At 39.2% G+C, this 27,657-nt stretch overlaps 1 protein-coding gene and 1 long non-coding RNA gene across 10 annotated transcripts in view; both read right to left on the reverse strand.

Annotated features, from left to right (window-relative positions):
- GPATCH8 (G-patch domain containing 8) overlaps window positions 1–27,657 on the reverse strand; it is a 103,839-nt gene that overhangs the window by 48,826 nt on the left and 27,356 nt on the right. For 3 of the 9 annotated variants that reach the window (XM_020798043.3, XM_078377790.1, XM_078377794.1), the window contains exons 2-3: window positions 19,803–19,877; window positions 8,974–9,046 (exon numbers count right to left, since the gene is read on the reverse strand). In XM_020798043.3, coding sequence (XP_020653702.3) covers window positions 8,974–9,046; window positions 19,803–19,877 — 148 coding nt within the window. Of the gene's footprint in view, window positions 1–8,973; window positions 9,047–12,518; window positions 12,572–17,930; window positions 17,966–19,802; window positions 19,878–27,657 lie in introns of those variants that run through there. The other 6 variants (XM_078377793.1, XM_078377796.1, XM_078377795.1 and 3 more) reach the window with 4 other exon arrangements.
- Window positions 21,868–22,196, reverse strand: LOC144583616 (uncharacterized). Its single transcript, XR_013537518.1, has 2 exons — window positions 22,136–22,196; window positions 21,868–22,025 (listed from the first exon to the last, which is right to left on the reverse strand). It is a non-coding gene; the product is annotated as an uncharacterized LOC144583616 (long non-coding RNA).

Raw genomic sequence — 27,657 nt, forward strand, 5'->3', positions numbered from 1 at the left:
AAAAGCAAGGATAAATTGAACAGTGGTGCATGGCAGGCAGGAAGAGATGGAGGAGCAACAGCCCCAGGAGAAGGGCACAGCTGCAGCCAGCAGGGCACAGGTGCAACAGGGTGGGAGGAGAAGGGGATAAAGGAGATGAAAGAGGGGAATGGTAAGAGGCTCTAGAGGAGCAGCTGCTCATCTTCTGTGCCCTGGGGAAGAAGGAAGAGTCCTTCACCATCCAGGACCCCTTGACTAGTGTGTGGACCACTTTCCCCCAGGAACAGGACTTCATGAGCCAGGAATATTACCTCACAGCATCGAGAGTGGCCAGAGGGCACAACCCCAACTCAGAAGAAGCATTGGAAGCATCATCACCAATACCAAAAGATCATCACTATAACTAATTGACACATTATCTTTTTTTTAAGTTGAGAATGGGGCCTACAGGATCAGGTACTATTAACTACTTGTGAAATCATCAAACAACTATGTTCCCTAAGGACATAAATTTTGCTATGTCTTCACTACCAAGGACAAAGTGTTGCTAGGTTACTGAAATGGCTCTCTCTATTTGGCTTTTCAAAAACCACCGCATCACTGTTTTTGCACAGAAAATTACAAGATAAGAGAACACAGGCAGCACTCTGCAATGTATTTATACACTAGTGCATGCAGATCCCCTCAACTAATTCATGAACAGATCACCCAATGTGTCTTACCATTACTAAACACTACGAAAGTATTCTGAAAGTAATACATTGTGCTACCAAGATGTGAGCTGGATAGAACAACTGTCAGGCAGATACACAGTTGGCTACAGAATCATACTCAGAGGGTGATGATTAATGGCTCCTTTTCTAACTGGGTGGAAGTAACAAGTGGAGTACCCCAGGACAGGATGCTGACAAATTGGAACAAGTTCAGAGGACGGCAACAAGTATGATCGGATTGGTTGGAAACCAAGCCCCATGAGGAAAGACTGAAAGAACTGGGGATGTTTAGCCAGGAGAAACGAAGACTGAGGGGAGAAGATAGCACTTTTCAAATACTTGAAAGTATTTATTTATTTATTTATTTATTTATTTATTTATTTATTTATTTATTTATTTATTCATTCATTCATTCATTCATTCATTCATTCATTCATTCATTCATTCGATTTTTACCCTGCCCCTCTAGACAATGTCTACTCATACAGAGGAGGGGCAAGATATCTTCTCGATCATCCCAGAGTACAAGATATGTGTGGGGACAGGACCAGAAGTAAGCCGTCCCCTCGCGAATATAGCCTAGATCAAACAAGTAAAATCACGGAAAAAGGAAGAAGTAAAAAGAACAAAAGAGCAAGCAAGTGAGACGCGCGCGGAGAAAGTGGAGAAGGACAGTCTCGTGGAAGGACTAGGGTGGTCTAGAGCACTGGTTCTTAACCTTGGGTTACTCAGGGGTTTTGGACTGCAAATCCCAGAAGCCTTCACCACCAGCTGTCCTGACTGGGGTTTCTGGGAGTTGCAGTTCAAAAGCATCCAAGTAACAAAGGTTAAGAACCACTGGTCTAGAGGAGAGGCACGAGAGGGGGGAACGGTTAGGACAGTTAGCCGGTGAAGTGAGAAAGGAGAGGGAGGAAGCGGATCAGAGAAGGGAGAAGATTGATGTATTCCTGACAGGTGGGCGAAGTATCCAAAGAAACCGAGGAGGTTACTGTGTTTAAGGAGAATAAAGGGGAGAAAGCCAATAAAAGTGTACAGGTTTTCTCAGTACCCCAAAAGAGAGCTGCTGAAAGTATAGATGACAAAATTGAAGGAACATCAACTAGAGATAGAGTCAAGCCGATAATACCTGGGTTGAGTCCAGAAGAGTGGACTGTTCTAGTCTATCCAAAGAGTCGAGGTCTGTAGGGACCAGTTTATCCGGTAGACCCGAAGATGGTGAAAGAGAAGCCATTAGAAGGCGAGTGGGCTCGTCACCCGTGCTGCGGGACACTGCGCGGTGTGCAACCTTTGCTTGAGAGACCCGACGGAACACGAGAAGGAAGCAAGAACCTATTACTAAACAATGTTAATTGTGAAAAAGCCTTTGTTATGGTTATGGGAGGACTCACCTCCTCAGTTATCTATATGTTGTCCAAGTGAAGTAAACAAAGGAGACCCAGTTGGTTTTGTCAATAAAAGTTCATTTATTCATAATTCAGACTCATCTTTTGTGTTACAAGAAGAGGAACAGCCTGTGACAAACCCCGAACCTCCTTACAATATGCAACAATGGACTCAAGTTACAGGAAGCTAAATTTTAATTTAATACAGTATCAGGAAAAGCTACGTAACTATTAGAGCAGTACAACAATGGAATCAATTACCTCGAGAAGTGGTGAGTGCTCCAACACTGGAGGCATTCAAGGGAAATTCGGACAACCACCTGGCAGATATCCTTTGGATTGTATTCCTGCATAGAGCAGGGGGATTGGACTTGATGGCCTTATAGCCCGCTTCCAATTTCATTATTCTATAATTGTATGATTTTACCTTACTCACTACGTCACTGTGCAAACACATCTATATGAAAGTTAAAATGTAAATCTGAGAGACTGTATGCTATTATCAGAACTTGGGCATTCATTATTTTGAACTGCAGTCCACAGATCCCTCAGGCAGCGGGGGCAGTGACCATGTTAGCAGGTGGATTCTAGAAATAATTGCTCCCAAAAGTATATTTCCCAAGCCTAGTTATCACATATCACTTATATCCCACCTTCAGAATCATTTGATTGAATGGTAGGGTATACAACTTAAAAACAATGTGCTGATCTCTACCAAATCCTTCTCAATTTTGCAACAATTTCTTGCAACTGTGATGCTCAAAATCCTATCATCTCATCAGAAGGAAGGGAGGGAAAAATCACTTGTGATCTTGCTTAGGAAGTCTTTAAACATGTTTAGAAGACAATGCCTTAAAAATGTAAAAGTTATTACAGTTTGTTATTTACCTCAGTGGTTCTTAACCTTTGTTACTCGGATGTTTTTGAACTGCAACTCCCAGAAACCCCAGCCAGTACAGTTTTACTCCAAAACTCCTGAGTAACCCAAGGTTAAGAACCAGTGATTTACCTGAGAAAGGATCTTTGCACTAAAGATAAGAAAAATGCATTTGGACTGTAATCTTTTCATATGCATGCACACAAACATGCATATTCATGCATGCAAAGATATGAAGCAGACAAGGTAGGTATCATAGACTTTCATCTCCTGGCTGTAGCCACTGGCATTTTAAATGCAAAATATTGCAGTTGGAATGGGACATAGGGAAACACCTTTGCTTTACAACTCATGTGGCAGAATATGAAATACAATACACAACTGCTGTCAATAATCTAGACAGTCTCATATATGTCTTCAAAGGCTAAACACCTAATCAATAATAATGGTTCTCATCTCTAATAAAGCTGTGAGCTGCCCAGAGATGTGAGGAAGGAAGCATTTCACCAAATAAAAAAAACTGAATTGTGAATTTTTCAGTCCATTTATTTTTATGGAAAATTTTCCATTAAAAAAAAACTTCATAAAATTCAAAGCAGATGCCAAATGTGAAACTTACCCAAGTGGTTTGGAGTAATATATAAGTGACAATGAAACTGAAGATGCCCCAGCAACCTAAATGGAGTAGAGTTAAGCTCTCCCAGAAGTAGATGAGAGAGAAAAATCCAAATGAAACCCTGGCTCTTTATCCAGGCTTTTGGAAACCTTACCCCTTCTTAATTTTATTTATAAGGCAATGTCATGCTGGCCCTACAGTGTCAGTTTATTGCCTAATGTCTGATTCAGTTGTCTTAATTTAGCCATGTGGAGATTTAGTGACACTTGTTAGAGAGGAGAATTTTATGGTAGGTTCTTGTTTTGGTATGTTTATTATTTTAATTCTGTTTGTCTATTTATGTTACTTTATTATAGCCACCCAGAGTAGTGGCCTGCCACTAGATGGGCAGGGCACAAATCCAATAAATATATACATTAAATAAATTGAGCATAATATACAACATTAATTTTGGCTGTGCTAAAACGTAAGTGTCAAAGGTGCTTTTTCTTTTTAAATTTAAACAAATGTCAGGAAAGTACATATTGTTAAACAAGTCAAAGACTTGTTCTAATACAAAAATTCTAATACAAAGAATTTCCATATAAAGCTTTGAATTAAATTGCAAATAATATTTAAATTACATTTCCCCCTAACTAAGTATTTATGTTGAAATATTTGCAGACTCTTGGGGTGTTAAGAACATTTGTCTAGTAAAAATAAGTCACATAAATAAGACATTGGAATTTCAATTCAAAGTCTTCTGGAAAACCCACATTATTGGAGAGCATCCAAGATCAGTAATTATCATTTGCATTATTGGAAAAAGATCACTATTCCTGATCAGTAACTGATTGATCCTGCTATCACTTTAAGCTTTCTGGAAGCAACAAGGATAATAAGGTGAAAATGTGGATAACCCTGAGATTTAGAGTAACTAATCTATTCTTTACTAAAGAAACAATGAGCAAAATGCTCTTTTCTACTCACAATTTTCATTCAAGGAATACAGAATAGGCATTCCTTAGTGGCTAAACATGGAAGAAAACAAAGAACAGCAAACATTTAATCCTTGCTCAGCTGATGACTTGCACACTTTGAAGATGACAGGCATTTTAACTCTCTTGAAGGGATGTGGGAGTGAATAGTGATATGTGGAGTGGATAGATACAGAACTGAGTTGGTCTGGTCACCTCTCCCACTACTCCTAATTGACAAGTGACTGCATTTTAGACCAAGCTCCTAAAAATCTGCAGAACATGGCCTGGAACATAAATATGAGTGAAACAAATTGTAGTTTGGAAATAAAAATGCTACACATTTCTGACATCCCTTGATGTCAACATTAAATTTTAATTCTGCATATAGGGCTGAACCTTTCCAAACTGCTTGGGCATCAGCATCCAATAGAGAATGAAGCATATGCATGGGAGAATATATATTAGGGGAAATCTGTAGCTGAAATCTAGCAGTAAGTTGCAAGCAGAACAGGCCAACTGAATCAGTGGAGGTTTGTAGTGAGTCAAAACCTATGCAAGTTCCATTTATTCAATGGGACTATTTAGTTCCAACGTACCGCTGGATTTCAGCCTATGCAAGTTAATATATGTATCTTAGCAATGCATACACTCAAGCTTAAGAGAAAAAAATGTGTATCTGTTATTAAAACTCCTGACAAATTTACAAAACCACTGTACTCATGACCAAATGTTGCAAAGTTCATTTTTTAAAAATAATTCATTCCTTTTATGCATTCTACTCTTTGAAAAGTAATCTGCTTCAAAGCAACTCACTGCATTGCTTGTTGTGTTGCTTACTTTTCATAACTTTACTTTACTTTAAGAAAAACTGTATCTAACAGAGACTAACAGAAAACTGAAAAAATTCTACCAAATGCCTCTGAAAGGGCTTTAAAATGTTTTTAAGAAGTCACTCTGTCTCTACCATATTACTTGTAATGTGTTACTTTGAAAGTGCTGCCAACAGTAGTCCCTTAATATTCCCCCTCTCTACCTGCAGCTAGGAGCTTTTGTAAAGCTACTGTCATACACAGGATTAAAATTCTCCCAAGATGATTTTGATTCTTGTTCATATGGAAACTCAAACTAATGGCTTAGTTCTAAATTTCAGTTACTTAGGAGATCCACTAATACTTCTAGTGTGGGACTTGATACCACTGACATTACATCTATCATGTTGATGTTGATGTGCTGACGCCATTTAAGAAATTCTTTGGCAAATGCTGTCTGGGTGAGAGCAATGGCATGGAACAGGCAATCATGAATATAAACCTGATTTAATTTTTTATAACAACACTAAACAGCAAGATAGGATTTTTCTTTCTTTTAAGAAGGAATGTATTACTCTGACACAGCGGAAGAGGTCTGGCTCTTCAGTCGAAGCCCTTTCTCAGAAGAACCTTAATAAAATGGTTACCAGCCTTCTTGGCAACCATCCCCACAATAAATCTTACAGTAGGAGGTTCATACAGAATACAGTATACCCTTCTAAAGTAAGGATTCTTAATGTTTGGCCTCCAGGCAGTTTGGATTTGAACTCCCACAACCCTTGACCATTGGCTATGCTGTGTAGGTCCTCAAAAACATTTGGGGAAAGTTCATTTACCATTGTCATAAGGGTTTTTTTATGTGGGTTAAGTATCTTAAACCCACACCACAATGAACACAACAAGACTGCTCAATTTGCTCTCATGTGTACTTGCAAGGGGATGATCTAATGAGGTGAAATGTTATAATATGTTAGGAACACTGAGTTGCTGGAATGCTGTATATTAACTACCATAAAGTTAAGCTTCTTTAGGATGGACCAGGTTGAAATACCCAACTGAATTAATAAGAGGGCTGTAAAAGTATCATCCCAGTCTTCTCATAAAAGTGGCTATTTAACATGCGCGCGCGCACACACAATACAAAAAGATTATTCAAAACCTTGAAGGAAATGCCAGAAAGTTCCCAGAATGCATCAGTGGAGAAAATATTGTTTACCAGAAACAACACACTCCCTTTACCTTCGAAGTGCTTAGGACACTTATTCCCCAATCTCTCCCATGTAACTCACTCTATGACTGAAATCACACTGCACTGCTCTTCACTGATTTGAGGCAACACAAAGGGCTGGGTATGGTGATAAAGAACACTTTGTTCAACTGATCTTCATTACATCAGAATTGTAAAATGTGCTTTCTAGATACAGCTTTTAACACAGGAGCCCAGAATTTCTTCCAAGAAAAAAAACATATCTCCAGTGAAGTATAACTACTGCAATCTACTATGAGTGGTTCTGTATATTTCTCTGTTGTTGTGAAGATAGCAATTCTGAAACTGCTGGACTGCACATGCACAGGATTCCATGGAGAGAGAGAATTCTGTACCATACTCTCTCCTAGCAACAGAAGCTTAGCATTTCTGAAACCCAAAAACTGCTACACAAGCACAACGGTTTAGAGAAGGAACTAAAACATGTCAGCTTCCAAACAAGGAACAATGCCTGAGATCAAACCAAAAAGTGGTTTTCCAACTAAAAGAGAGATGCCAATTTTGCAAGCACTCCTCACAGGTTAAAATACTCACCCACACCCTCAGTCAAGTTTTGCATGTCTCCCACTATCGCACAAACTCTGCTTGCTAACAGCCATTTCAATTTTGGAGAACTGTGGAATCACCCCAACATCTTTGCTAAATTCATAAGGACACTTTCTTACTCTTGCAAGGACAACCTTATTCAGGTGTTAAGCTGAGAAATTTCAAGGTAGAGACCTGAGACATCAGACCTAGGTGTATGTTCACCATCCACTCATTGATTCATACCTAGTGCCCGAATAGTCTTATTTCTTGATTATGCTCAAAAACCATGTAACAGAGCACTGGACATTTATTTTGAACAGCTTGAACAACACTTTTTAAAGGATAAGATAAGTCACAGAGTTATACTGCAGAATTACAGTGGTGCCTCGCATTACGACGTTAATTCGTTCCAGCGAAATCGCTGTAAAACGAAAAAGTTGTAATGCGATTTTTAAAAGCCCATAGAAATGCATTGAAACCCAATTAATGCGTTCCTAGGGGCTTGAAACTCACCGTCCAGCGAAGATCCTCCATAGCACGGCCATTTTCGCTGCCTGTGCAGCGAGGAATCCGTGCCAGAAAAGAGCGGGCGGCCATTTTGTTTACCCGGCAGCCATTTTGAAACCACTGATCAGCTGGCTGAAAATCATTGCTTTGCGATGATCAGTTCTCGAAGCAGGGAACCGATCGTCGCAAAGCGAAATTCCCCCATAGGGAACATTGTTTTGTGATTGCTTTTGCGATTGCAAAAACATCCACATCTAGCGATTTCGTCGTCAAACGGAGTGCCCGTTAAGCAAGGCACCACTGTACTAAATGATGTGTTCAACACAACATTGCAATTCCTTTTCTTAAAAAAAAAAACCACACACACAATCACTGGCCACACACTGCCCAGTGATTAGGGTTCAGGCATCAGGGTTAATATTTCATTGTGTAACTTGCTAAGCCAGAACTTAAAACATGGAGCTAAACAGATAGGCAACTAGAGAATTTTTGTGCTTCTGCTTCTACTCTACTTCCAGGGTGACCTTCTTAGGACCCTGCATCCCCTTGTACAGATGACTGTATTGAGAAATATTTAAGAACTTGCTTATCTAAATACAGTGGTGCCCTGCTTGACAATTACCTCATTAGACAAGGAAAAATCTTAACGATGAGTACTTTGCTATCGTAATAGCGATCGCAAAACAATGTTTTAATAGGAAAAAGTCGCTTGACGATGACCTCTGTAGCTGGATTGCCATGAACTGAACAAGTTAAAACTTCTTTGAAGTTTTGAAATATATTGTTAAGAATTATATTCCTTACCAGTGGTTCCAAACCTTAGGCGTCCATATGGCATTAGACTACAGCTCTCACCAACCTCAGTCAGCAATGCTAACACCTAATAGTGATGGTATAAAGTCCAACAGGATATGGGAAGCTACATTTGGGAAACGCTGCCTAGACAAAATAACTATTTTCAAGCTTTTATCTTCTTTCACACTTGTTTTTTGTTACACTTTCTCCTGCAAACCAAAATCATCCTGGTACAATCCTCAGCCATCTCGTTTCAACAGGGTAATCCACAAGTTTTCATTTCTAAATCTGCTCCTGGTCCCTGTACTGTCTTCCTTGCTTTTAATACTCAACTCTGAGCCTGAGCCTGACTTAAATACAGCCTTGTATGTGCCTACAGTTCACAACACAGACCCCATACTGGATTTGAGTGTATGAATGCAGTATGATGAACATAAAACTGAATGGGTATAATAGGAGGGCAGAGGGGAGCGGAGTAATTTCATCTAGAAACACAACCCAAAGTACAACATATGTTTTAATGGTCAAATTCCTTACTTACCTTGGAGAGTTTTCCCCAAGCCCTGGCCCAGCTTCCAACCATGCTTCTGTAGCAAACGGTGTCCAATATTATCCTGACAGACAGAACAGAGAAACAAACCAAAAATATTCCAATAATATATTCTTCTCTTCCACAGACATTTAAACACATGATGAACAAGAAAATTTTCTACACATATGCATGCAGAAGAAATAAAAGAAAAACTACTCATGGGCAATATGAATGCCCAGTAAAAGGGAAAAGATATTTACATAATAAAAAATAACAAAAACAAAAATAAATAAACAAAAAAAAACCTGCTGGCAAGATTTTTCCACAGGAACAAGGTTTCAGGGAGGGTCATCACACTTTCTGATGGTGTGCTGGGCAACTTTTGTGCATAACAGGAAAAAAAAAGCAATGTGGGAGAAAATAAAAAAATTGACATTTAAAAAGCATAAAATCAAGCTAGTTTATACAATCATATCCATCACCTAGAGAGCACCACTTGATTTGTGCAAAGAAAAAAAATATCAATGTGCTTAGTCTTATTCTTTTTTTAAAAAAAACTTGTTTGCGTGTCAGGCTTTGAAGAGACCAAGTTAAGTTGTTAAATGTCAGACTTGCCCCCACCACTAGAAACCAAAACACAATCAGAGCAAAATCCAGGCTAGACTTGATTGGGTTTTTAAAAAAAAAATAATTAAAAAATATTTTTAATTTTATATATACATATATAGATACATATATATATATGTATATATAGTAGCATGCAGCCAATTATTAAACTGAAAAAGTGAGGTTAGTAAAAAATACAAAGCAAATTTAAAATTTTAACCAATTAAAAAAATAAAAAATATATATAAAGTAAAATGAGCTCAAGCACAGACTGGGTGATGCATTTCACATGTAAGCTAACAGAAGTACTAAGATGTTAGAATGGAACAGGCCTAGCAACAGGTTAAAACAGCAAGGTACCATTAGTGCATGTAGGGAGAAAACACAACAAGCATAATGTCTCATCTTTGAAAACAAAAATCAAAGGGGACTGAAATTAACATAAGTGGAGGGGAAGTGATGCAGCAATTCAATGCCAGCTTTTTGCATTAGAGTTAAAGGAAATAATAATAATAATAATAATAAAATCCCAGTATATTTGAGTGCTGCAACAAGAATAGGATTAGGTAGTACCTAGAAGCCCTGCTGCTAATCTTGGAGACATGGAAGATTGCCTTGACAATGAAGCTGTGAAGAAACTGAATTCACTGTATGAGCAGAGCCACTTCTCTCCAAAGAGCCTATATGTGTGTTAAAAAGAATACCTCTAATTCCACATAATTTAGGATATGAATAATTAACTAAGAACTAATATTTCCAGCAGAAACACTGAATTTTCAACTCCATGTAATGGGGGAGGGAGAGGACAATGCAGGGGACAAGGTGAGTGCATCACCCTGACAAGCATTCCCCACCCATCCTTTTTCATTTTTAAAACTAGCTGGGGCAGAAAACCAAGTCAGGGAAGAACAGCAGGGGAGCAGAAAGGGAAATCATATTTCTCTTCTCCCTCTCACCATCTTGCAATGTGGTCTCCATCTAAACTTTGCAAACATACTCAGGGATATATTCAAATTACATTTTATTCTGCATTTGAAATTCCAGCTCAAACTTACATGCTGGATCTAATTCTGGACATCTCTACAAAAAAAAAGCACTTGAAAAGGAAGAAAATGGCATGGACAGTGAGCCCTACACTAGAAGGAACTGGCCAAAAGCCTGTTTCACTAACTTCCAAATTGAGCCCTGGTTCAAATCTGAGGCTTAGATAGGTTATCAATAGGTATGCTGCCTGGAGATGACTGGAGTTGTAGTCACATTTGGAGGGGATTAGATTGGGTTAAACTACTCTGCCCTTACCAAAAGAAAAGAAAAGAAGAGGAGGAGGAGGAGGAGGAGGACAAAGAGGGAGGGAGGGAGGAAAGAAAGAAAGAAAGAAAGAAAGAAAGAAGGAAAGAAGGAAGGAAAGAAAGAAAGAAAGAAAGAAAGAAAGAAAGAAAGAAAGAAAGAAAGAAAGAAAGAAAGAAAGAAAGAAAGAAAGAAAGAAAGAAAGAAAGACTAAATGCATATATGGCATTTTTAATTTCACTGAGTACCAAAGGTGAAGGGCTTCATTACAAAAAATTGCACTATGGCAGCTTGTACTTCAACGAGTCAAGTCTCTTAAAAACCACTTATTTTAAACATTAATTGGGTTGTTAAGGTGTGTAGATAAGAAAGTAAGGTTGGATGGGGATATATCAAAAGGTCTGCTAGAACTGCATCTTGTATCTCTCCTTCAATTCATACTTAGAGATACTCTAAGAGATATCAGAGATACTTGTTAAACTTTGCCCATCCTGCAAAAGTCTTTTTCCTTGTTTCTCACTTACCACTTGTGCAACATAACCATGAATGAGGTGGCACTATTTCTAGACTTACGAATAAAACTGAGTTTTATACATGTGCCTATGCAACAAGGAAAAGAAAAGCTGTTATGCTTTGGGCTCATTTCATTAAATTTGCAGGAAGTGGCAAATCAAACTTTTTAAAGTATTAATGTTAACATTAGTGCAAAAAAGTGCCATTTTAAAAACAACTGTGTGTTTTAATTTACATATGGATCATAGATATCCCTGAAATCTGGGGTCACCGTACACAGTAACAAAATTGCTCTGCAGGTACCTTATTTCATACAGCAAAACTCAGAAAGACTTTCCTACAGTATCTGAAACCTGGGAGACTTTCCAAAAACACTGCATTGCAATGGATCAAAGGTCTGGTTTAGCATAAGACATCTTACTATGTAAGAGCATGCATGGGAGGATGTCTTATGCATGTATTTTAAGCTGCAACCCTGTACACTGAAACAAACGGTGCTTATTTGCTCAGTAAAGATGCACTATACTTTTAGGGTGGTCAATGTTAATAAGGAACTTTTCTTTATTCAGTAGAAGTGGGACTTCAAAAACAGTCTTCAGATTAGCCAAGCTACTATTGAAACAATAAATTATAATTTGTATGTTGAGCATACAAATGCATTCCACGCCTTCCCTAGTTTTGTAGTCCATCTGGAAACATCAATATCCATCTGTTGCCATTCACTGATCCATTTTAGTGGGCAGGATGCTCCATTTGGACAATGATGTTGTACAGCTTTTGCAATTTTGCAAACCATGCTGATCTCTAATCTTCTTCATAGATAACCCCTTTTTAGCTCCTTTTCTGCCAACTGAGTTCACTAACAAAAGGAATAATGTAATTATTACAATGATTCTTAAAAACATTTCTGTAAATGTTAGTATTGAAAAATGTAGCAGTTTTTGAGTAACATGTCAGCATCAGAAATTCTGACAGAAAACAGCTGCGTTTCTACCCCCAGTCCTGCACAAGGAAACAAATTGCTACCCAGATGAGACGTTGTGCTAAATGTGTTGTGTTACGAATGCACTAAAAAGAAACAGACAAATGAAGCCGTTATGCTATTTCCAAAAGCGGTGCAGGTGGAGTGAAAGCATTTCCATACGAACCTGGCTTTAAAAACTGGGCTGTCAAAAGAACAGTTAAATGTAACACAATGTAAGAAACTGTCCAACCAACTAAGGGTATTTGTTTTTTAATTTGTTTGTTTTGTTTTCAATTCACTGCTTGCAAGTAATGTACTTATTAAAAAAGAATGAAAGCATAAAATAAATACAAGACCAGCTGGGAGTTTTAAGAGCGCTGTGACAGACACAGTGAAGAGGGCAGGAGGAGAAACAAACATTAGAAGAAGGCATGGGGGAGAGAAAAAAAAACTGAGGATGGTTATACACATTAGCATGACACTTACCAAGCCACTCAAGAGGCTCTATGTGCTTCAACATTTAAATTAAAGCAACAGCTGACATTCTGTAACCATCCCATTTTTTTTAGTTCAGGTTTCATGCAACTATTCACTGGATGAAATAAGCACTCAGCAGAACATAGAATACAACATTTTCTACAGAAAAGGCTGTAAGTATGATTGATTAATTTGACTTCTTGAGAGAGCAGCAAATAGGAACCCCATCAGTGTCTGGCATTTGAGGAAAGAGAAAGATGCTTTGCAGCCCAAGTTAAACTGGTACCATAAATATCCCTACCACACACCCAACAAAGTCTGAGAGGAACTGCTGTCATCTCTTGAGTGGCTCTGTAAAGAATGCTGGCTGTGTATCAATGAATCCATAAGTGGAAAAACTACGTGGTACAGAGGGTAATCCCATGCAAAGAGGGGGTAGGGGAAGTCCCAAAAGAAGAACCTAGAGCTTACTGCATAAGGCACAATGAAGGCAAGAGAGAAAAGCCCAAGAGTAGTGCTACATCATTCAGCATCTTTAGAAAGCACAGTATTTACAGTACTTGGCAACATACAGAAAGGGCTGCTGCTAAATGTCAAATTGGCAGCCATATCAAGTGACACACTTTGGATTCAGGGGAGTCCACAGATCGGTATAGAGAAATGTGACAAAAGTGACCAATGACACTCTCTTGTTTTTCCTTCCTGCAAAGTGGATCTGGAACAAATTAACTGAGCAACAGCAATTTCTCTACAGTACTAAATGATCCAACACAGAGATTAATAAATTGAGAACTGGCATCTTTGCTGAGAAAGGGGTGGGTGGTGGAAGAATACAACCTGAACTTTTCAATTAGAAAATCATTAGAAATAAAGGAGACTCTCCAGTCTGATATGAGTGCCTCCTTTGCTTTTCTGGTACAAGGTGAAAGAAAAACATAGTTTGTTCTTTCAGTCTGTGTTTGCTACTGCAGTCGTTCTTGAATATGCAATACGACCAAACTAATACTGGTTTGAAATAGTGGCCAATGAAGTATTTTGGACACCACCGGAGAATTCTAACCAATTTTTTCTACTGTGTTATTTTTTTTACACAGTTTTTATTTTTGTATTGCAACACATCAGCTTGTAACTCAGGAGACCCTTTACTCTACCAGACTAAGCATAAATAATGGTAAAGGACAGGACAGAACAGGAAGGAAGGTTGTAGATATGGGTGCACATTTTTGTTTTTGTGTACTGCAATTCCTGGAATTCTCCATGGGGGGGAAGTCAGGAATCTGCCAGAGTGCTTCTCGGGAATCACAGTTCTTCAGGAGGCACCCTCTATAGAGCTGATGCAGAAATAAGCCCTGCTCCAGGTTACTGAAATGAAGGCATCGACATGTGTGTCTGTGGACTGAAAGTCACAGAATTATGTCTGGGGAATTATTGGAATATTCTGGGAGCTAGAATAAAACAAAAACAAAAAACCCAAAGGGTGCACCCCACCTTTAGGTAAACAAGCCCTCTTTTCTGCAAAAGTATGGAGGTAGCAGGGACTGTTTACATCTGAGAACACTGTTATGGCAGGGTTAAAATGTTCCCCCTCCCCTGAAAAGGTCTAACATTAAGAGAAAGCTCACAGATTTTTGAAACATAAAGGTCCTATCTCTGTATGCCTCCCCAGGAAGAATCAGAATTAAAAGTTTTCTGGTCAGTATTGAGGTTGTGGTCCTCCACCATCCAGCTCCCTATTAAAGGAGGTGGCTAGAGTTAAATTAGATAAACTGAAGTAGTCAAATAGTGTTGGCATTATCCTTAACAAGCTTCCAAGCCAAGCTCATTCTGAGCAACAAGTGGACTTGGTAGCTATATTCCTATTAAACCATCACTTTCACTTTGCTCCCCATCACCAAACTGACTGGAAGTGGGTCTGAGATTTTTCTTCTCCTCACACATTGTGGATTTATGATGGGTGTTTTCTAATTCTATAGTAATTAATTTCTTGAAATATTTTAAATGTGCATAGTTTAAATGCGTTTCATCTAATTCACCCTCAGTTGTTAGGGAAGTCAAAACAAATGACACGGGAACACAAGATAGGTGTCACATATCCAGTGTTACCCAGGAAACCTAGAGATGTACCAGAAACATCAACATCTAATGAGATTGTCTCAATATGAAGGGATTAATTTCACCTGCAAAATAATTACTGAAGGCAAGATCATTTGACCAAAGGTAGGCAGTGTAGGATCTTTCTAATTATATGGTGCTCCTAAGAAATCTGTCCTAACTACCTGTACTGCACCCTGGGTGTATTTTTGAAACTTCAGACTACACACAGTGTCAACAGTGTACGATGTGCTCATGTCACAGAGGTAGTAGGGCTGAAACATAAGCCTAGTGAGAAACAAAGCAACTGGGAGGAAAAGCATCCATAGTGGTGAAGAAATTAAACTTTTCTATTCTACCCACCTGTTGCTGAAGAAGACTATAAACTGCATTGTGTGCTCAACCAGTGTTATGATCTGTAGACTCCCAAACCAGTCTTTATTAGCCACCATCAAGGTTCATGTTGTAGCATTACAGATCAGGATCCTCTCAAAAGATAATGCTGCAGAGCCTCATGTGAATTTAACTGTGTTCCCAAGCAAAGCCACTCCCCTGAGAGGTCTCCACAAGAATCTATGCCACCCCTTGGGCTTTCTATAGCTTCAGACCCAATAGATCTCAATAGCTTTTTAGAAATTTAAATCTACTTATGTTTTAGGAGGCTTTATTTACTACTGTTAAGCTCTTATGGTAAATCAACTTTATATTTCAGGTGAAAATTGGATTTTATTTGCTGCTGGAAGGGAAAGAAATCAGTTTTCAACACTGAACAGTGTAAGGCAGCATTTGTGCTATATTGCTCCCTGTAGGTGAGCAGAAATGCTTTTAGCATTGTGTTCTTTAATTTTGCAACTACTATGACATATGCAACTGGAGCACAGAAAGCACTCACAGGTGTTCTAGTCATGCTGGAAAACAAACTCCTCAAAACAATGTCCAGAGCAGTTGAAAAGCTATTTAATAAACACTTCCTAATCAATGCTCTGGAACTGAGACCATAGTCCATTGCACACTTTCCTAGGAGTAAGTCTCATTGCATTCAATAAAAGCATTTTATATCTGTAAAAAGTTTTTCTTTTTAAAAGACCTGAACAAAGCCTATTGCTTTATATGTAATAAATTTATGTCCTGAGGCAACTTTCAGGGAATGTTATTAGGATAAAACTATGACTGATTGAGAACAGGGGTTGTGTACTGGCTGCACTTTTATCACCTCCTTTTGCCACTTCAATTGGCACTCTGATCAACTGACCATGGTCAAACACTTTAATTTATTTCATAAAACCCTATATTTCACCATGTAGGTGGTAATTTATATTTTCAATTTCATTATAGCTTAATTCTGTAAGAAAAGGTAGGGGTGAGGGCTCTGTGTTCTCTAGTCCTGTAAGCAATCAGGGATACATCTAAAAGCACAGTATTATCTTCTTTTATCGGCCACCTACTATAATGAAAGCTACTCGTAACTGGAACAAGAACACAAACAGTAACTGGTGCGAAGATCACCCATGACTTTAATTGTTTTACTATTTGGCTTGTTATTCAATTGTTTTTAATGGTGTTTGTTAGCCATCAAGAGCAGTATTTTTAAGTGAAAGGTGAGAAAAAAATATTATAAGCAATAACAATTCCGTCTTACTTGCTGTAAGAACCAAGAGGCACTACCTCCACATGACTTGGCTACAAGCTTCACAACAGACTTTTAGAGGACTGAATTTGAGCCTGGAAAAATAACCACTGTGAAAAAAATGAAGGCACTGGCTGAAGTGAAGATATACACAATTAAGCTATGCAAGGAATATTAAATTAAGAACTAAGAAAGCCTTTATCATTACAGTCATTAATTAATATCCTTATTGCAAATCTAACAAAATCCAAAATCTTTTTAAAAACTTAATTGACAACATCTGACCAGTCAATTGATCTGATCCTTTTTCCATATGTCAAATGGTCAACTTTTTCCAAAATATTCAGGAATTCAACCTCAGAATGTGACCCCAGCAAAAATTCTTGCAGTTATTCTATCATGTGCACTGGGAAATTCTTTAAAATTATTTAATATCTATCTTAACTTCCCTTTTTAACAACCCAAACCATGACCATAAAATAATCTTATTTCAGGAAGTGGCGAGACACAAAAAGGCATGTATTTCATTGTTTATAGGCAGAACTATTTCTATGTGAATTGAAAAATTCTATGTAGCCCCAAAATTCAGCATGGATTTCTAGATGCTGATAATCTCTTAAACAATCCACTCTCAGAGTAAACTGGGTTAATTCCACTCAGTTCCCACTAAAATCAGTGCGACATAAAATTCAGTTGTGACTAATTGTTCAATAAATTTTAAAAATGCTTAAATTCAACTGACTTAATCCAACTGTAAGGGAAATTAATCGAGCTTATTGCAAGAAATAATCAAGGCTAAAAAATTTCACACACTGAAAGGACTGCATACTGGTAATAAAGTTGCCACTCATGGAAAGGAAAGTTTTGAATTCAAAACATGTTTTTGAACTTTTGGCTTCCTATGTAAAGAACAGTAAAAGGGTTCTTGCACAGCTCCTGTACACACTCATTGCACTAAAGTTGGACAGTCCTCTGTGGTTAAGAAGGGATGGAATAGAGCTACATAAGCTAACACAAAAAATAAGGCTGCTGTGGATCAGAGTCAATTGCTCTGCACTAAGGTCTCCAATCCTATTCCATGGCATTTGCAAAGGGAAGCTGGCTTTGCATTTCAATTGGTGTGTGTATATGTGCACAAAAAGACTAAATAATTCAAGGGAATCTAGTGCAGCGGCACCACTATCATCCTTCCCACCCCCTCTGCAGCATTATTTTATGTGTCATCCAATGACTGCCATGCCTAATTCTAGCATCATGCCAGCACAATAAGACAGTAGATACTGAATGCAGTGTTCACTGGACCAGAAGAACAGAAATAAGAAAGGGGGAGGAATGGGGGAGAGGAAGAGAAGAGGAAACCCTAGAAAAGAAATTAAAAATGCAGACCGTGCAAATACAAACCAGGTCATGGCTGCATAGCTAATTTGGGCCAACTGCTGTGGAAGAAAAAACGTCGAACACCCCAAGTTGTGTAAATTTCTGTGAACATCTCAACACACACACAAATACACACACACAAACACTAATCTACTACACAGGAAAGCAAATATATGTGTGTGTACATATATATATATAGATATATAGCTTCTTTCCTAACACTACAGCTTTTTGAAAAGCATTCATGAATGCAGTGGGATTCGCGATAGTCTAAAGCCAGTAGTTTCTAGACAAAGCATTAACAGGGCTGGATTAACTTTACTGCTATACTGAGCACAGCCAAAGTTGTGCAGAGTAATGACATCAGACTGAGCTTTTGTGGAAACCAAGCAACATCAGAACATGCTCTGCATTTTTTAAACTAAGGCTAAGGAAGAAGTGTGTCCTGAGTGATGCTGACCACTTCAAGAGCACACAAACTGAACTTGTCTAATGCTAGCAATGAGTGCCATCTTGTCCCACCATTTTAACACTAATGCAAGGGGAAAAAATCTCAGTTTCCTCAGTGCTAACCCCAGAGGGAAGTCTCTTTGTAGCAATGAATAAAATGGAGAAGAGCACCTGACTCAGGGATCTATAGATTCCAAAATCCTCAAGAAAGATTCTAGAACGCAATCAACACAATATCCAAAAGAGCTGGTAAACAGATGCACTATCCCAATATGTGTATAGAACAGACACCCTGAAGGACTGTATGCGGCCTCCTGATCGAAGAGTAGCTCAGTATTAGGGAGCACCTGTTCACCCTCTTAACAGTTACTTCATGGTCTTCACCCATCTTGGACAACATGGACAGCAGGTGCTTAACAGTCATAAATGCCATGGCTTCCTACAATATGCTCACACTCACGTCATAAATCTACACAAACTGCAAAAGTATAAAGACAGCAACGATGGGAGAGGGCAAGAGCTAGGCAAATCCAACACTGCCCAGAAACTGTGGGCATAAGAACAGGAGAGATGATGGCCAAGGACCTCTATGGACTTTCTGAGTATAAGAAATGGTGTGGCACACAATTTTCAAAATGGAATATTGTTTGTTTGGAAACAGCCTTTAATCCAGCCCTGAAAATGGTAGGGAGAGGGGGTTGTTTTGTTTTGATTTCCACAGCCTTTTCCATAACATTTCATACACATTCATCTTATTTTTCTTTAAACGGCTACTCCAAAAAGATTTCTAGCCAAATGTAGATATTAAATCTCAAAGAAGTACTTAGGCAGCAGAAACCACCACTGCACGTTGAAGAGAAAACACACAGAGATGTGGCATGAGGAGAGAGTTCAAAAACCTGAGATGCTTAAAAGGAAAAGCAAGTTGGAAAGCAGGCAAAATGCAACTCTTCCCTTTCCTTTCTGTAGCCTTTCATCAGGAAATTCAGAAAGAAAAAATATATGCCAATGTTTTTACTATGAGCACAGGTAGCTTTTCAAGAAGAATGCAGACTATTTATACTGAATTCTTCCTAATGCTGCCATTTTTTTCCTGCAATCTCCCTCCTTGTGCCAAGCAAAATCTAAGATAAGGAAAACAAATATATATTTTACTCCTAAATTTCCACTAAATTCACCAATTTTAAAAATGTGTGTTCAATACTTGACAAAATCATTGATGTACTAACTGTTAGGACCTTAATTTATTAAAGTGGGTGATAGATTTTTTTAAAATGTTTCTTAGACAGATTAGTTACCTGTTTTGCTTTGCCATTAATGTAATACATGCAAATACATATGCTCCTCAACTGCTTAATCTGAATTTGGCTACTGGAGCTGTGTTTGCATCAAAGAACAGGTAAGCCCTACCTGTTGGGGGCTTGAGAGTCAAAAGTGGTTTCTTACCGATTCTATTGGCTTATCTAAAGACGCCTGCTCAATCTCCAAGTGGCCTTCTTCATACTGATCAAAGTGATTACCCTGGAAGAAAAGAAACATACATTATTTCTCTCAAGGAATGCAAGCAGCTCTGCATAATTTATAATTAGAAGACTCAAACAAAAGCAAAAAAAGCAAAGCGTGCTGCTTATATACCGCCCCATAGTACTTCAAGCACTCTCTGGGCGGTTTACAAGTTAATTATGCAGGCTACACATTGCCCCCCCAGCGAGCTGGGTACTCGTTTTACCGACCTCGGAAGGATAGAAGGCTGAGTGAACCTTGAGCCGGCTACCTGCGATTTGAACCCCAGGTCGTGAGCACAGTTTTGGCTGCAGTACAGCGATTTAACCACTGCGCCACGAGGCTAGTTAAAGCCCATAAATAAAGTCTATGGTACAGAACTCATTCTCCCACTTGATCATGTTACACTTTTATACCTGCTTCCCATTCTTAGGATTTTTTATTTTCAGATGAAAAGAAATGGGCACTCCCAATTTTTCAGGTATCACTCCAGAGCCTTAATATAAGCATATTACTGGCCTCTAACTTTCCATTACATCAGTCCCAAGCCAGAAACCATCCAAATTTACAAGTTTTTCAAGAGCATTTTTAGTGGCTGTTCAATGTCCCACATTTACTTAGGGATATCAAGCCATCCAACAGGGCAAAACAGAGATGTTACTATGTAGCTAAAGGTATGCTACATCCTCAGTGTAATAAAGTTGTCATCAACAGGTGAACTTTTAAGAGCGCTGTTAAGAGCAAATCACACAGTCATCTCATGTTTGCCCTAAGCCATGAGATCACCTATTCTCAACCACCATATCATTTCCCAATCCCAAACTTGCCAGCTCTTGATCAAAGCTGACATATATATCCAACACCTGGAAATTAAAACTGAATAAAAGTGCAAACTTGTGGCCTAAATCTTATTGGTTATTTACACTAAGATAACTGTGATGGCATAAACTGCAACAGCAAACAAGCTCTTGTTAGTACCCTGTTTTCCCAAAAATAAGACCTAACCTAAAAATAAGCCCTAGTATGATTTTTCAGGATGCTCGTAATATAAGTCCTACCCCCAAAATAAGCCCTAGTTAAGTGAAACCCCGCCCTCTACCATTGTGCATTAGCCAGAAGAAGATATGACTGTATGTAAATAAATGTACATTGTTGTACCTTTAAAAAAACAATAAAACATCCCCTGCTGTCCAGAGTAGTCCTTTGGTCTAGATGGGCGGGGTATAAATTTAATAAAATAAATAAATAAACCTAATGCTTTTTTGGAGCAAAAATTAATATAAGATCCTGTCTTATTTTCGGGGAAACACGGTACTCCTCAGTGTAAGTCAATCGCATGGCTTGGTGCACAATAAGGAATGTAAGTGGGAACTCATAAACTAGCAGCAGTTCGCCACTATGATATATAGCACTGCACAGATGCTGGCGTAACTAATAGAATTCTGGGCTATATTTTAATTTCACTTCATTCAACCCCGCAGGTGGACACTCACAACATAGCAGTGTTTTGTTTTGAAGCTTCCATCAGCCTTAGCCAGAGGGTAAGCTGCCTTGGGTCCTTCTTAAAGAGAAAGGCGGAGTGGAAAGGTCTTAAATAAATAAAATAAATAAATAGGCAATGGCAAGCAATTATGGGAACCATAAGTTCAAAAAAAGAGGCAACAGTTCCTCACTCATGGTTTACAAAATGTCTGAGTTTACTTCACAATGATTCTGTGTTACAAATAAGTGATGACAGCCACTTGAACATTTAGTAGATGTATGTGATGGGAGGGGTCTCCGAGCTCTTTATGTGTTAGGCTAATACATATGTATACATGATTCTGCTTATATTATACCAATCACATGACTCCATGAAATGACATAAAAACACTGGAGTACATATGTTTAATATTGAAGGTGGCCATGCTGCCTGAGGAATTCTGGAAGTTGTAGTCCAAAAACATAAATATCCACACCTTACATCACCAAGCATATTGACTTCACCAAAAGGAAAGAAAGACCCAGGGGGTAGATCAGGTGAGTGAGTTCCCAGAAGTTTGGTGAAGCATGTAGAATCTTAAGGTACTTAACAGAGTGGTGTGGGTTTTCTGAAAAATTGTAGATTGATTTTTTTTCTACTGCTCTAAAGCACTGGAGATCCGATTTAGCATGTCTAACCTGCATCTGGTAAACAAAACCAGAAAAACATACCATGTTAATTTTGAATAGTGTACACCTGTCTAACTCCCCCTCCTCCCAAAAACTCAGAAGTATGGCTTGAACGTTAATCTCACCTAATAATGACCAGGAGAAGAGCTACCTCCAGAATGCCCATTGTATGCAACAGCCTTCCACAAGGTTGTTGTTGTTCTGACTTACCATATTTTTCCATTTATAAGCCCCCCCAATTTTATAACCCCCAAATTAAGAAAACTTATCTTTGAGGATACAGCCTCTGAGCTCAGAATGTCAGACATTTTGTCCCTGTTGAATCTTAAACCTACAGGCTCCGCCTCCAAGGAGGTGTATTCCAATTGGTTTGTTCAGGATCAGCTGATGTCGGTTCCATAAGGCTCATGATTGGAGGAAGCTAAGTCTCCTGATTGTAGGAAACTAAGCCTCGTGGCTAAAGCAAAACTGTTTAGTGAGGCAAGGTATGTGCCAGTTTGTTCTCTCTTCAGCTATCTCAGCTTACTTCTGTGTAAAAAAACACCCCTTAATTTTTAGGGTAATGATTTTAGTAAAAACTGTGTTTTATAGATGGAAAAATACGGTACATACTGCCCCATAGTGCTAAAGCACTAACAGCTTTTGCACATGCTAAATACCCTTTTTGTTCACTCTGACATGTGGTGACTTCTAATGTCACCAGTCAAGGTTTTTATTTGTTTTTAATCACTGTCAGAGTCTCAAGACTTTATTGAATTTGTTGTATATTGCATTTGTGAAATAATTACTTCTTGGCACAGCTCAATGGGCTGGAGCACATGGTTACAGTGGGACACTCACACGCTAGTGAGGTTGCTATTCTGGATAGCATCTTCGTCAACGATTGCATCTAAAATCTAGTATGTCTGGGAATCCAACAAAAAGTAAAATGGCTCAGAGAATGAAGAATTTACAACTGGGAAAATATGATAGGAAGTAATGGCTGAAAGCTGAGCTGAATAAATTGGAGGCTGGCAACAGCAGCGATCTATGTATTACAGACTTGCTCAAGCTCAATATATTAAAACAATTTATAATCAGTGAAACTAGAAAAAAAATCTGAGCAAAAAAACAGATATCTCATATTTTGCATTGTAATCTGGAACCTATGAGCAAATTCTGCTTGCATATACTGGCATTTCAGAGAAATTACCAGCAAAATAAGAGCCAGGGAGGGGGAAAGCTTCAATGAAAACAAGAAAGCTGAAAGAAGCAATGCATTTCCCACATACTAATATGTATAGGCTAGAGATTTTGTATATCTTGGTTCAATCATCAATCCAAATGGAGATAGCAGCTAAGACTGAGATTAGGAAGGGCAGCAGTGAAGGAATTAGAAAAGATCAAGCATGGCACTGGAGATCAAGACCTGGAGAAGAGCTTTGTGAATACCTCAGACTGTCAGAAAGACAAACAGGTGGGTCCTAGATCAAGTCAGACTTGAACGATCTCTGGAGGCAAAAATGTTGAAACTACTTTGGGCACATCATAAGAAGATAAAATTCTCTGGAAAAGACAATAATCCTGGGAAAGATAGAAGACAGCAGGAAACAAGGAAAACCAAATATAAGATGAACTGACGCCCCAAAGGAAGCCACAGGCTTGAGTTTACAAGAGCTGAGCAGGGCTGTTGAAGGCATGACATTTTGGAGATAGCTCATTCATAGTCCTCAAGAGTCGACTTGACAGCACATGTGTACAAAATTAATGTGTACAGAATTAATAAACACATGGTAAATTATTCTCAACCAAAAGAAGGACAACATGTCTAATCATGTGAAGATACTGTGCAAATATGAGGACCACAACACACATACTGAATGCAGCTTTAATTCACAGGAAGGGACGGAAAAATTAAAATCACAAACATCTAGCTACTAAAGTTGCCACTTTCTTACCAAACTGTCAAGGCTAACAAGAAGGACAGAAAGATAGCAAGACAGAAAGAAACTTAGAATTTCACATTCTGGCTTTTTGATAATTTACAATAGAAAAAGTAGTTCTTTAACTGTAAAGTACTTAACACAACAGCCTCCTTTTTACTAAACAAAAGTTATGAATATGCAGGAAAAGGGGGCCTGAGAGATTTAAAAAATGGAAGTGGGCCCTATCAAGAAAAAAGGAGCAAATGATTTTACTAAGTCCTCTCTTCTTCCAAGGAAGAGGTCTCATGTCAGTTAAGTGCAAAATTTGGTCCACCTCTATGCAACCTACTCATAGTTTTTCACTCTATCTACATTCGATTTGTGACTGTCAAACATTGTGTTATATGATTTGTTACAATTATTTGTTTTTTTATATCTCAGTGTCTTCCCAGTTGTCCCCCCAAATTCCAGACATCTTCCAAACATTCAAACCATTCATGTATGTATTTTAGTATATAATATTGGCTACTACCATAATATTACTTTCATAGTGTACAATATTCTCAAGATCTTTTAATAACATACTTAATAAAAGTAATTTCAGATCTGTGCTGCAGGTGTTGAACGCGGAGATCAAAAGGTCTTTAGCCATACTCCTGATCCCTCAAATCAAAAAGACTAAAATGACTTGACCTGTATTTTGCGATTTTTAAAAAAAAAGGTTTAACAAAGCTCAACAAATGTCTTCTTTTCTACAAATACAGGAAAAGGTGATACCTTTTTTAACCACTAAAAAAATTACACAAAAGAAAAAATAAACAGCAAGATTTCTATGATAATTCATCTTCCTCAGGCTGTGCACCAAGTTCTTGAGCGTAGTTCCAAAATTATATGCTTTTATTAAAGTCCCAAAGTCTCAAGGGGCCAGGCACAACTTCTTAAATGAAAATAACTGCAGTCTGCAAGAGGCTTGTGGCAGGAGAGTGTGATGAATTATCACCAAACGCTTGCTTGCTTGTTTGTTTTCTTTTTAGTGGTCCAATAAAGCAAAGGTTGTCAATCCCCGGTCAGCAGCCCGGTGCTGGTCCGTGGCCTGAGCCACAGTGCGCACATGCCAGCGCCGGCATGAGCACTCTCCCATCCCTTCACACATGCGTCTGAGCGCCCATGCGAAGGGGTGGGCGTGCGCATATGCAGGCACTCCTGCACATGTGTGAAGGGGTGGGGGAGCACTCGCACTGGTGGGCGCGCAGTCCCCCACCGCTTTGCGCATGTGCCCGAGAGAGAGAGAGAGAGAGAGAGAGAGAGAGAGAGAGAGAGAGAGAGAGAGAGAGAGAGAGCATCTGTGTGTGCCCGCATGAACATGGGGGATGCCCTGCCTTCCTCAGAGGCTCAGCCAGTCCGCGGTCCCAAAAAGGTTGCAATAAAGGTATCGCCTGTTCCTGCATTTGTATTGTTGGGAATGACATGGCCTTTTTCTGATTTTTTTTTACATTAGTACCTGTAGATCTTTCACCAAGCATCTTCCTTCACCTGTATATTAGGAAGAATAGTCAAGAGCCAGTCCAGTAACAATGCTGTTGGGTCATGGATAGCCTCTCTGTGTATCCACCAGCCATCTCATTTTAGATTTGCCTGTTTCAGTCATATGAACAGGATACATGATTCATTCATTTTATTGATTCATTCTATTTATACCCTGCCTTTCTCCCAGAGTGCTTGTGATTAGGTTTGTTGTCTACCGAGGGTGACCCCTGTGTTGGTGCGGGAAGAAGAGTCGGAGGCCGTTCCATAGTTCTAACACAACTTGATTTATTACTAAACAAACTCAATTCAACAGGTTCAAAAGGGTCCATCAAACTTAACTCAGGCAAAAGGCGGTAACTTCGAACCTTAACATCCGGCGTCTTGATATCACTCCTCACTGAAGGGCCGGTCCAAACCGCTCCCGATCGGTCATGGGCCTCAGTGGGGTGCTCCTCACGGCACAGACTGTCCCACAACACGCATGTCTCGCCCAGTCCCCCTCAGGTTGTGGCTGGAGTAAAGAGGGACTGGGACGGATCACCCTCCTCCCCCCACGCTGATTGCGAGGGTACACTACCACCGTCTATTCTAGTGGCTCCAAATCTTCTCCTTTCGCGCGCAAGTCCTTGGGATTAGGCAATAAACCTCCCCCAATCTGGAGATCTGGGAAATCTTTCATAAATTTGGAAACTCCTTCTTATCCTGTACTCCACTCCGTTTGCACTGCCTGGTCCCTCTTGTCAGGTTGTTCACCCGTTACAATTCTAAAACTCCGTGCACTTTTCCCCTCTTTTATATCCTCTTCCCACACAATTAAATCCAGTTCCTCCCCCTTCTCGTCTGCCAAACACACTTCAAGTGACCCTTTCCATTCCTCTTTCTCCTGTTTCCACCAATATGCCCTCCACACATCCATGGCTTTCCTGTGTTCTTTGCTCTGTGGAGGACGGCACACTGGCTCGCTCTCCTTCACAGTGGTTTACAAAATATTTAAAATACGAAAGTTAAGACATTTAAAAGCAGAATAAATTACAGTATTTAAAAGTATTACTGCCTAATATATATTAAAACAACTGAATGTAAAAGAGTTTAAAACAATTTAAATGACACTATTTAAAGGTGTAGGTGTAAAGTTTCCCATTTAAAAACCTTTCCCTTGGCAGCCACTTACAGTACTTAAGAAAAGCCTACCAAAAGTGAGAGGTCTTTGTCAGTGAAGGGACAGCAGGGAGGACAGCCTGGCCTCCTGCGGAAGAGACTTTGACAGCTATGGAGCAACCACCTCTCTCATATGCTCGCCATGTACACTTGGGAAGATGGTGGGGCCAAGACAAAGGCCTGCACCCAAAGATCTTAATACCTGTGAGCTTCTTATGTGGAGATGTGACGAGACAGCCCGAAGCCAAGTCATCTAGAGCTTTGTAAGTTAAAACATGCACTGTGAATTCTACCCATAAATGGATTGGTGGCTAATGAAGCTGCCATGGCCAGGAATTTCCATTCTCCCTGCTCCTGTTAGCAGCTGGAGCTGCTGAAGTTTCCTAACACTGTCCAAAAGCAGCCTCACAGAGTGCATTACACAATCTAAACAGGATGTAATGCAGACATGTGCCACCATGGCCAGATCAGACATAAAAAGAACAGGCATGGCTGGTGTATTAGTTTCAATTGTGCAGACATGTTCCCTGCCACCATTAAGACATGAGCATCCAGGCTTAGGATTGACTCCATAAGCATGCCCACAACTCTATTTTTCAGGGAAAGGGTAACACAACACAAGCCGAATTCCTTATTTCCTTGTAACATACAGCACTGATGGTACCTGTCTGTCATGGGTTTGGAGGGAAAGTTCCATCCTATGGGGAGTGGAAGGCGGGACATCAGGGGGAGGAGCTGTACTGTATATATATTTGGAGCTTGTGTGGAGAGTGAGGAGTTGGAGTCTGTGTGTCAGACTGGGTACAACTGTGTGTCAGTTAGTACATACCTGATAGGTTCAGGTTTCTTTATAGGTAGCCAGAACTGATAGGTTCAGGGTCTGTGCTTTACTTTAAAGTGTTCTGTGTGAACCAAACTGTTGTATGTATGATTGAGACTAAGCCACATTACAGTATCTTATTTACTTGATCTTTTTATTTACCCTGTTTGTTATTTAAATAAACCTTGTTCTTTTGTTTGTTAAAAATCCATTCCTGGTCTGTGTGACTTCTTATAGG

Source organism: Pogona vitticeps, chromosome 6 (genome assembly GCF_051106095.1).
Source record: "Pogona vitticeps strain Pit_001003342236 chromosome 6, PviZW2.1, whole genome shotgun sequence".
Taxonomy (NCBI): domain Eukaryota; kingdom Metazoa; phylum Chordata; class Lepidosauria; order Squamata; family Agamidae; genus Pogona; species Pogona vitticeps.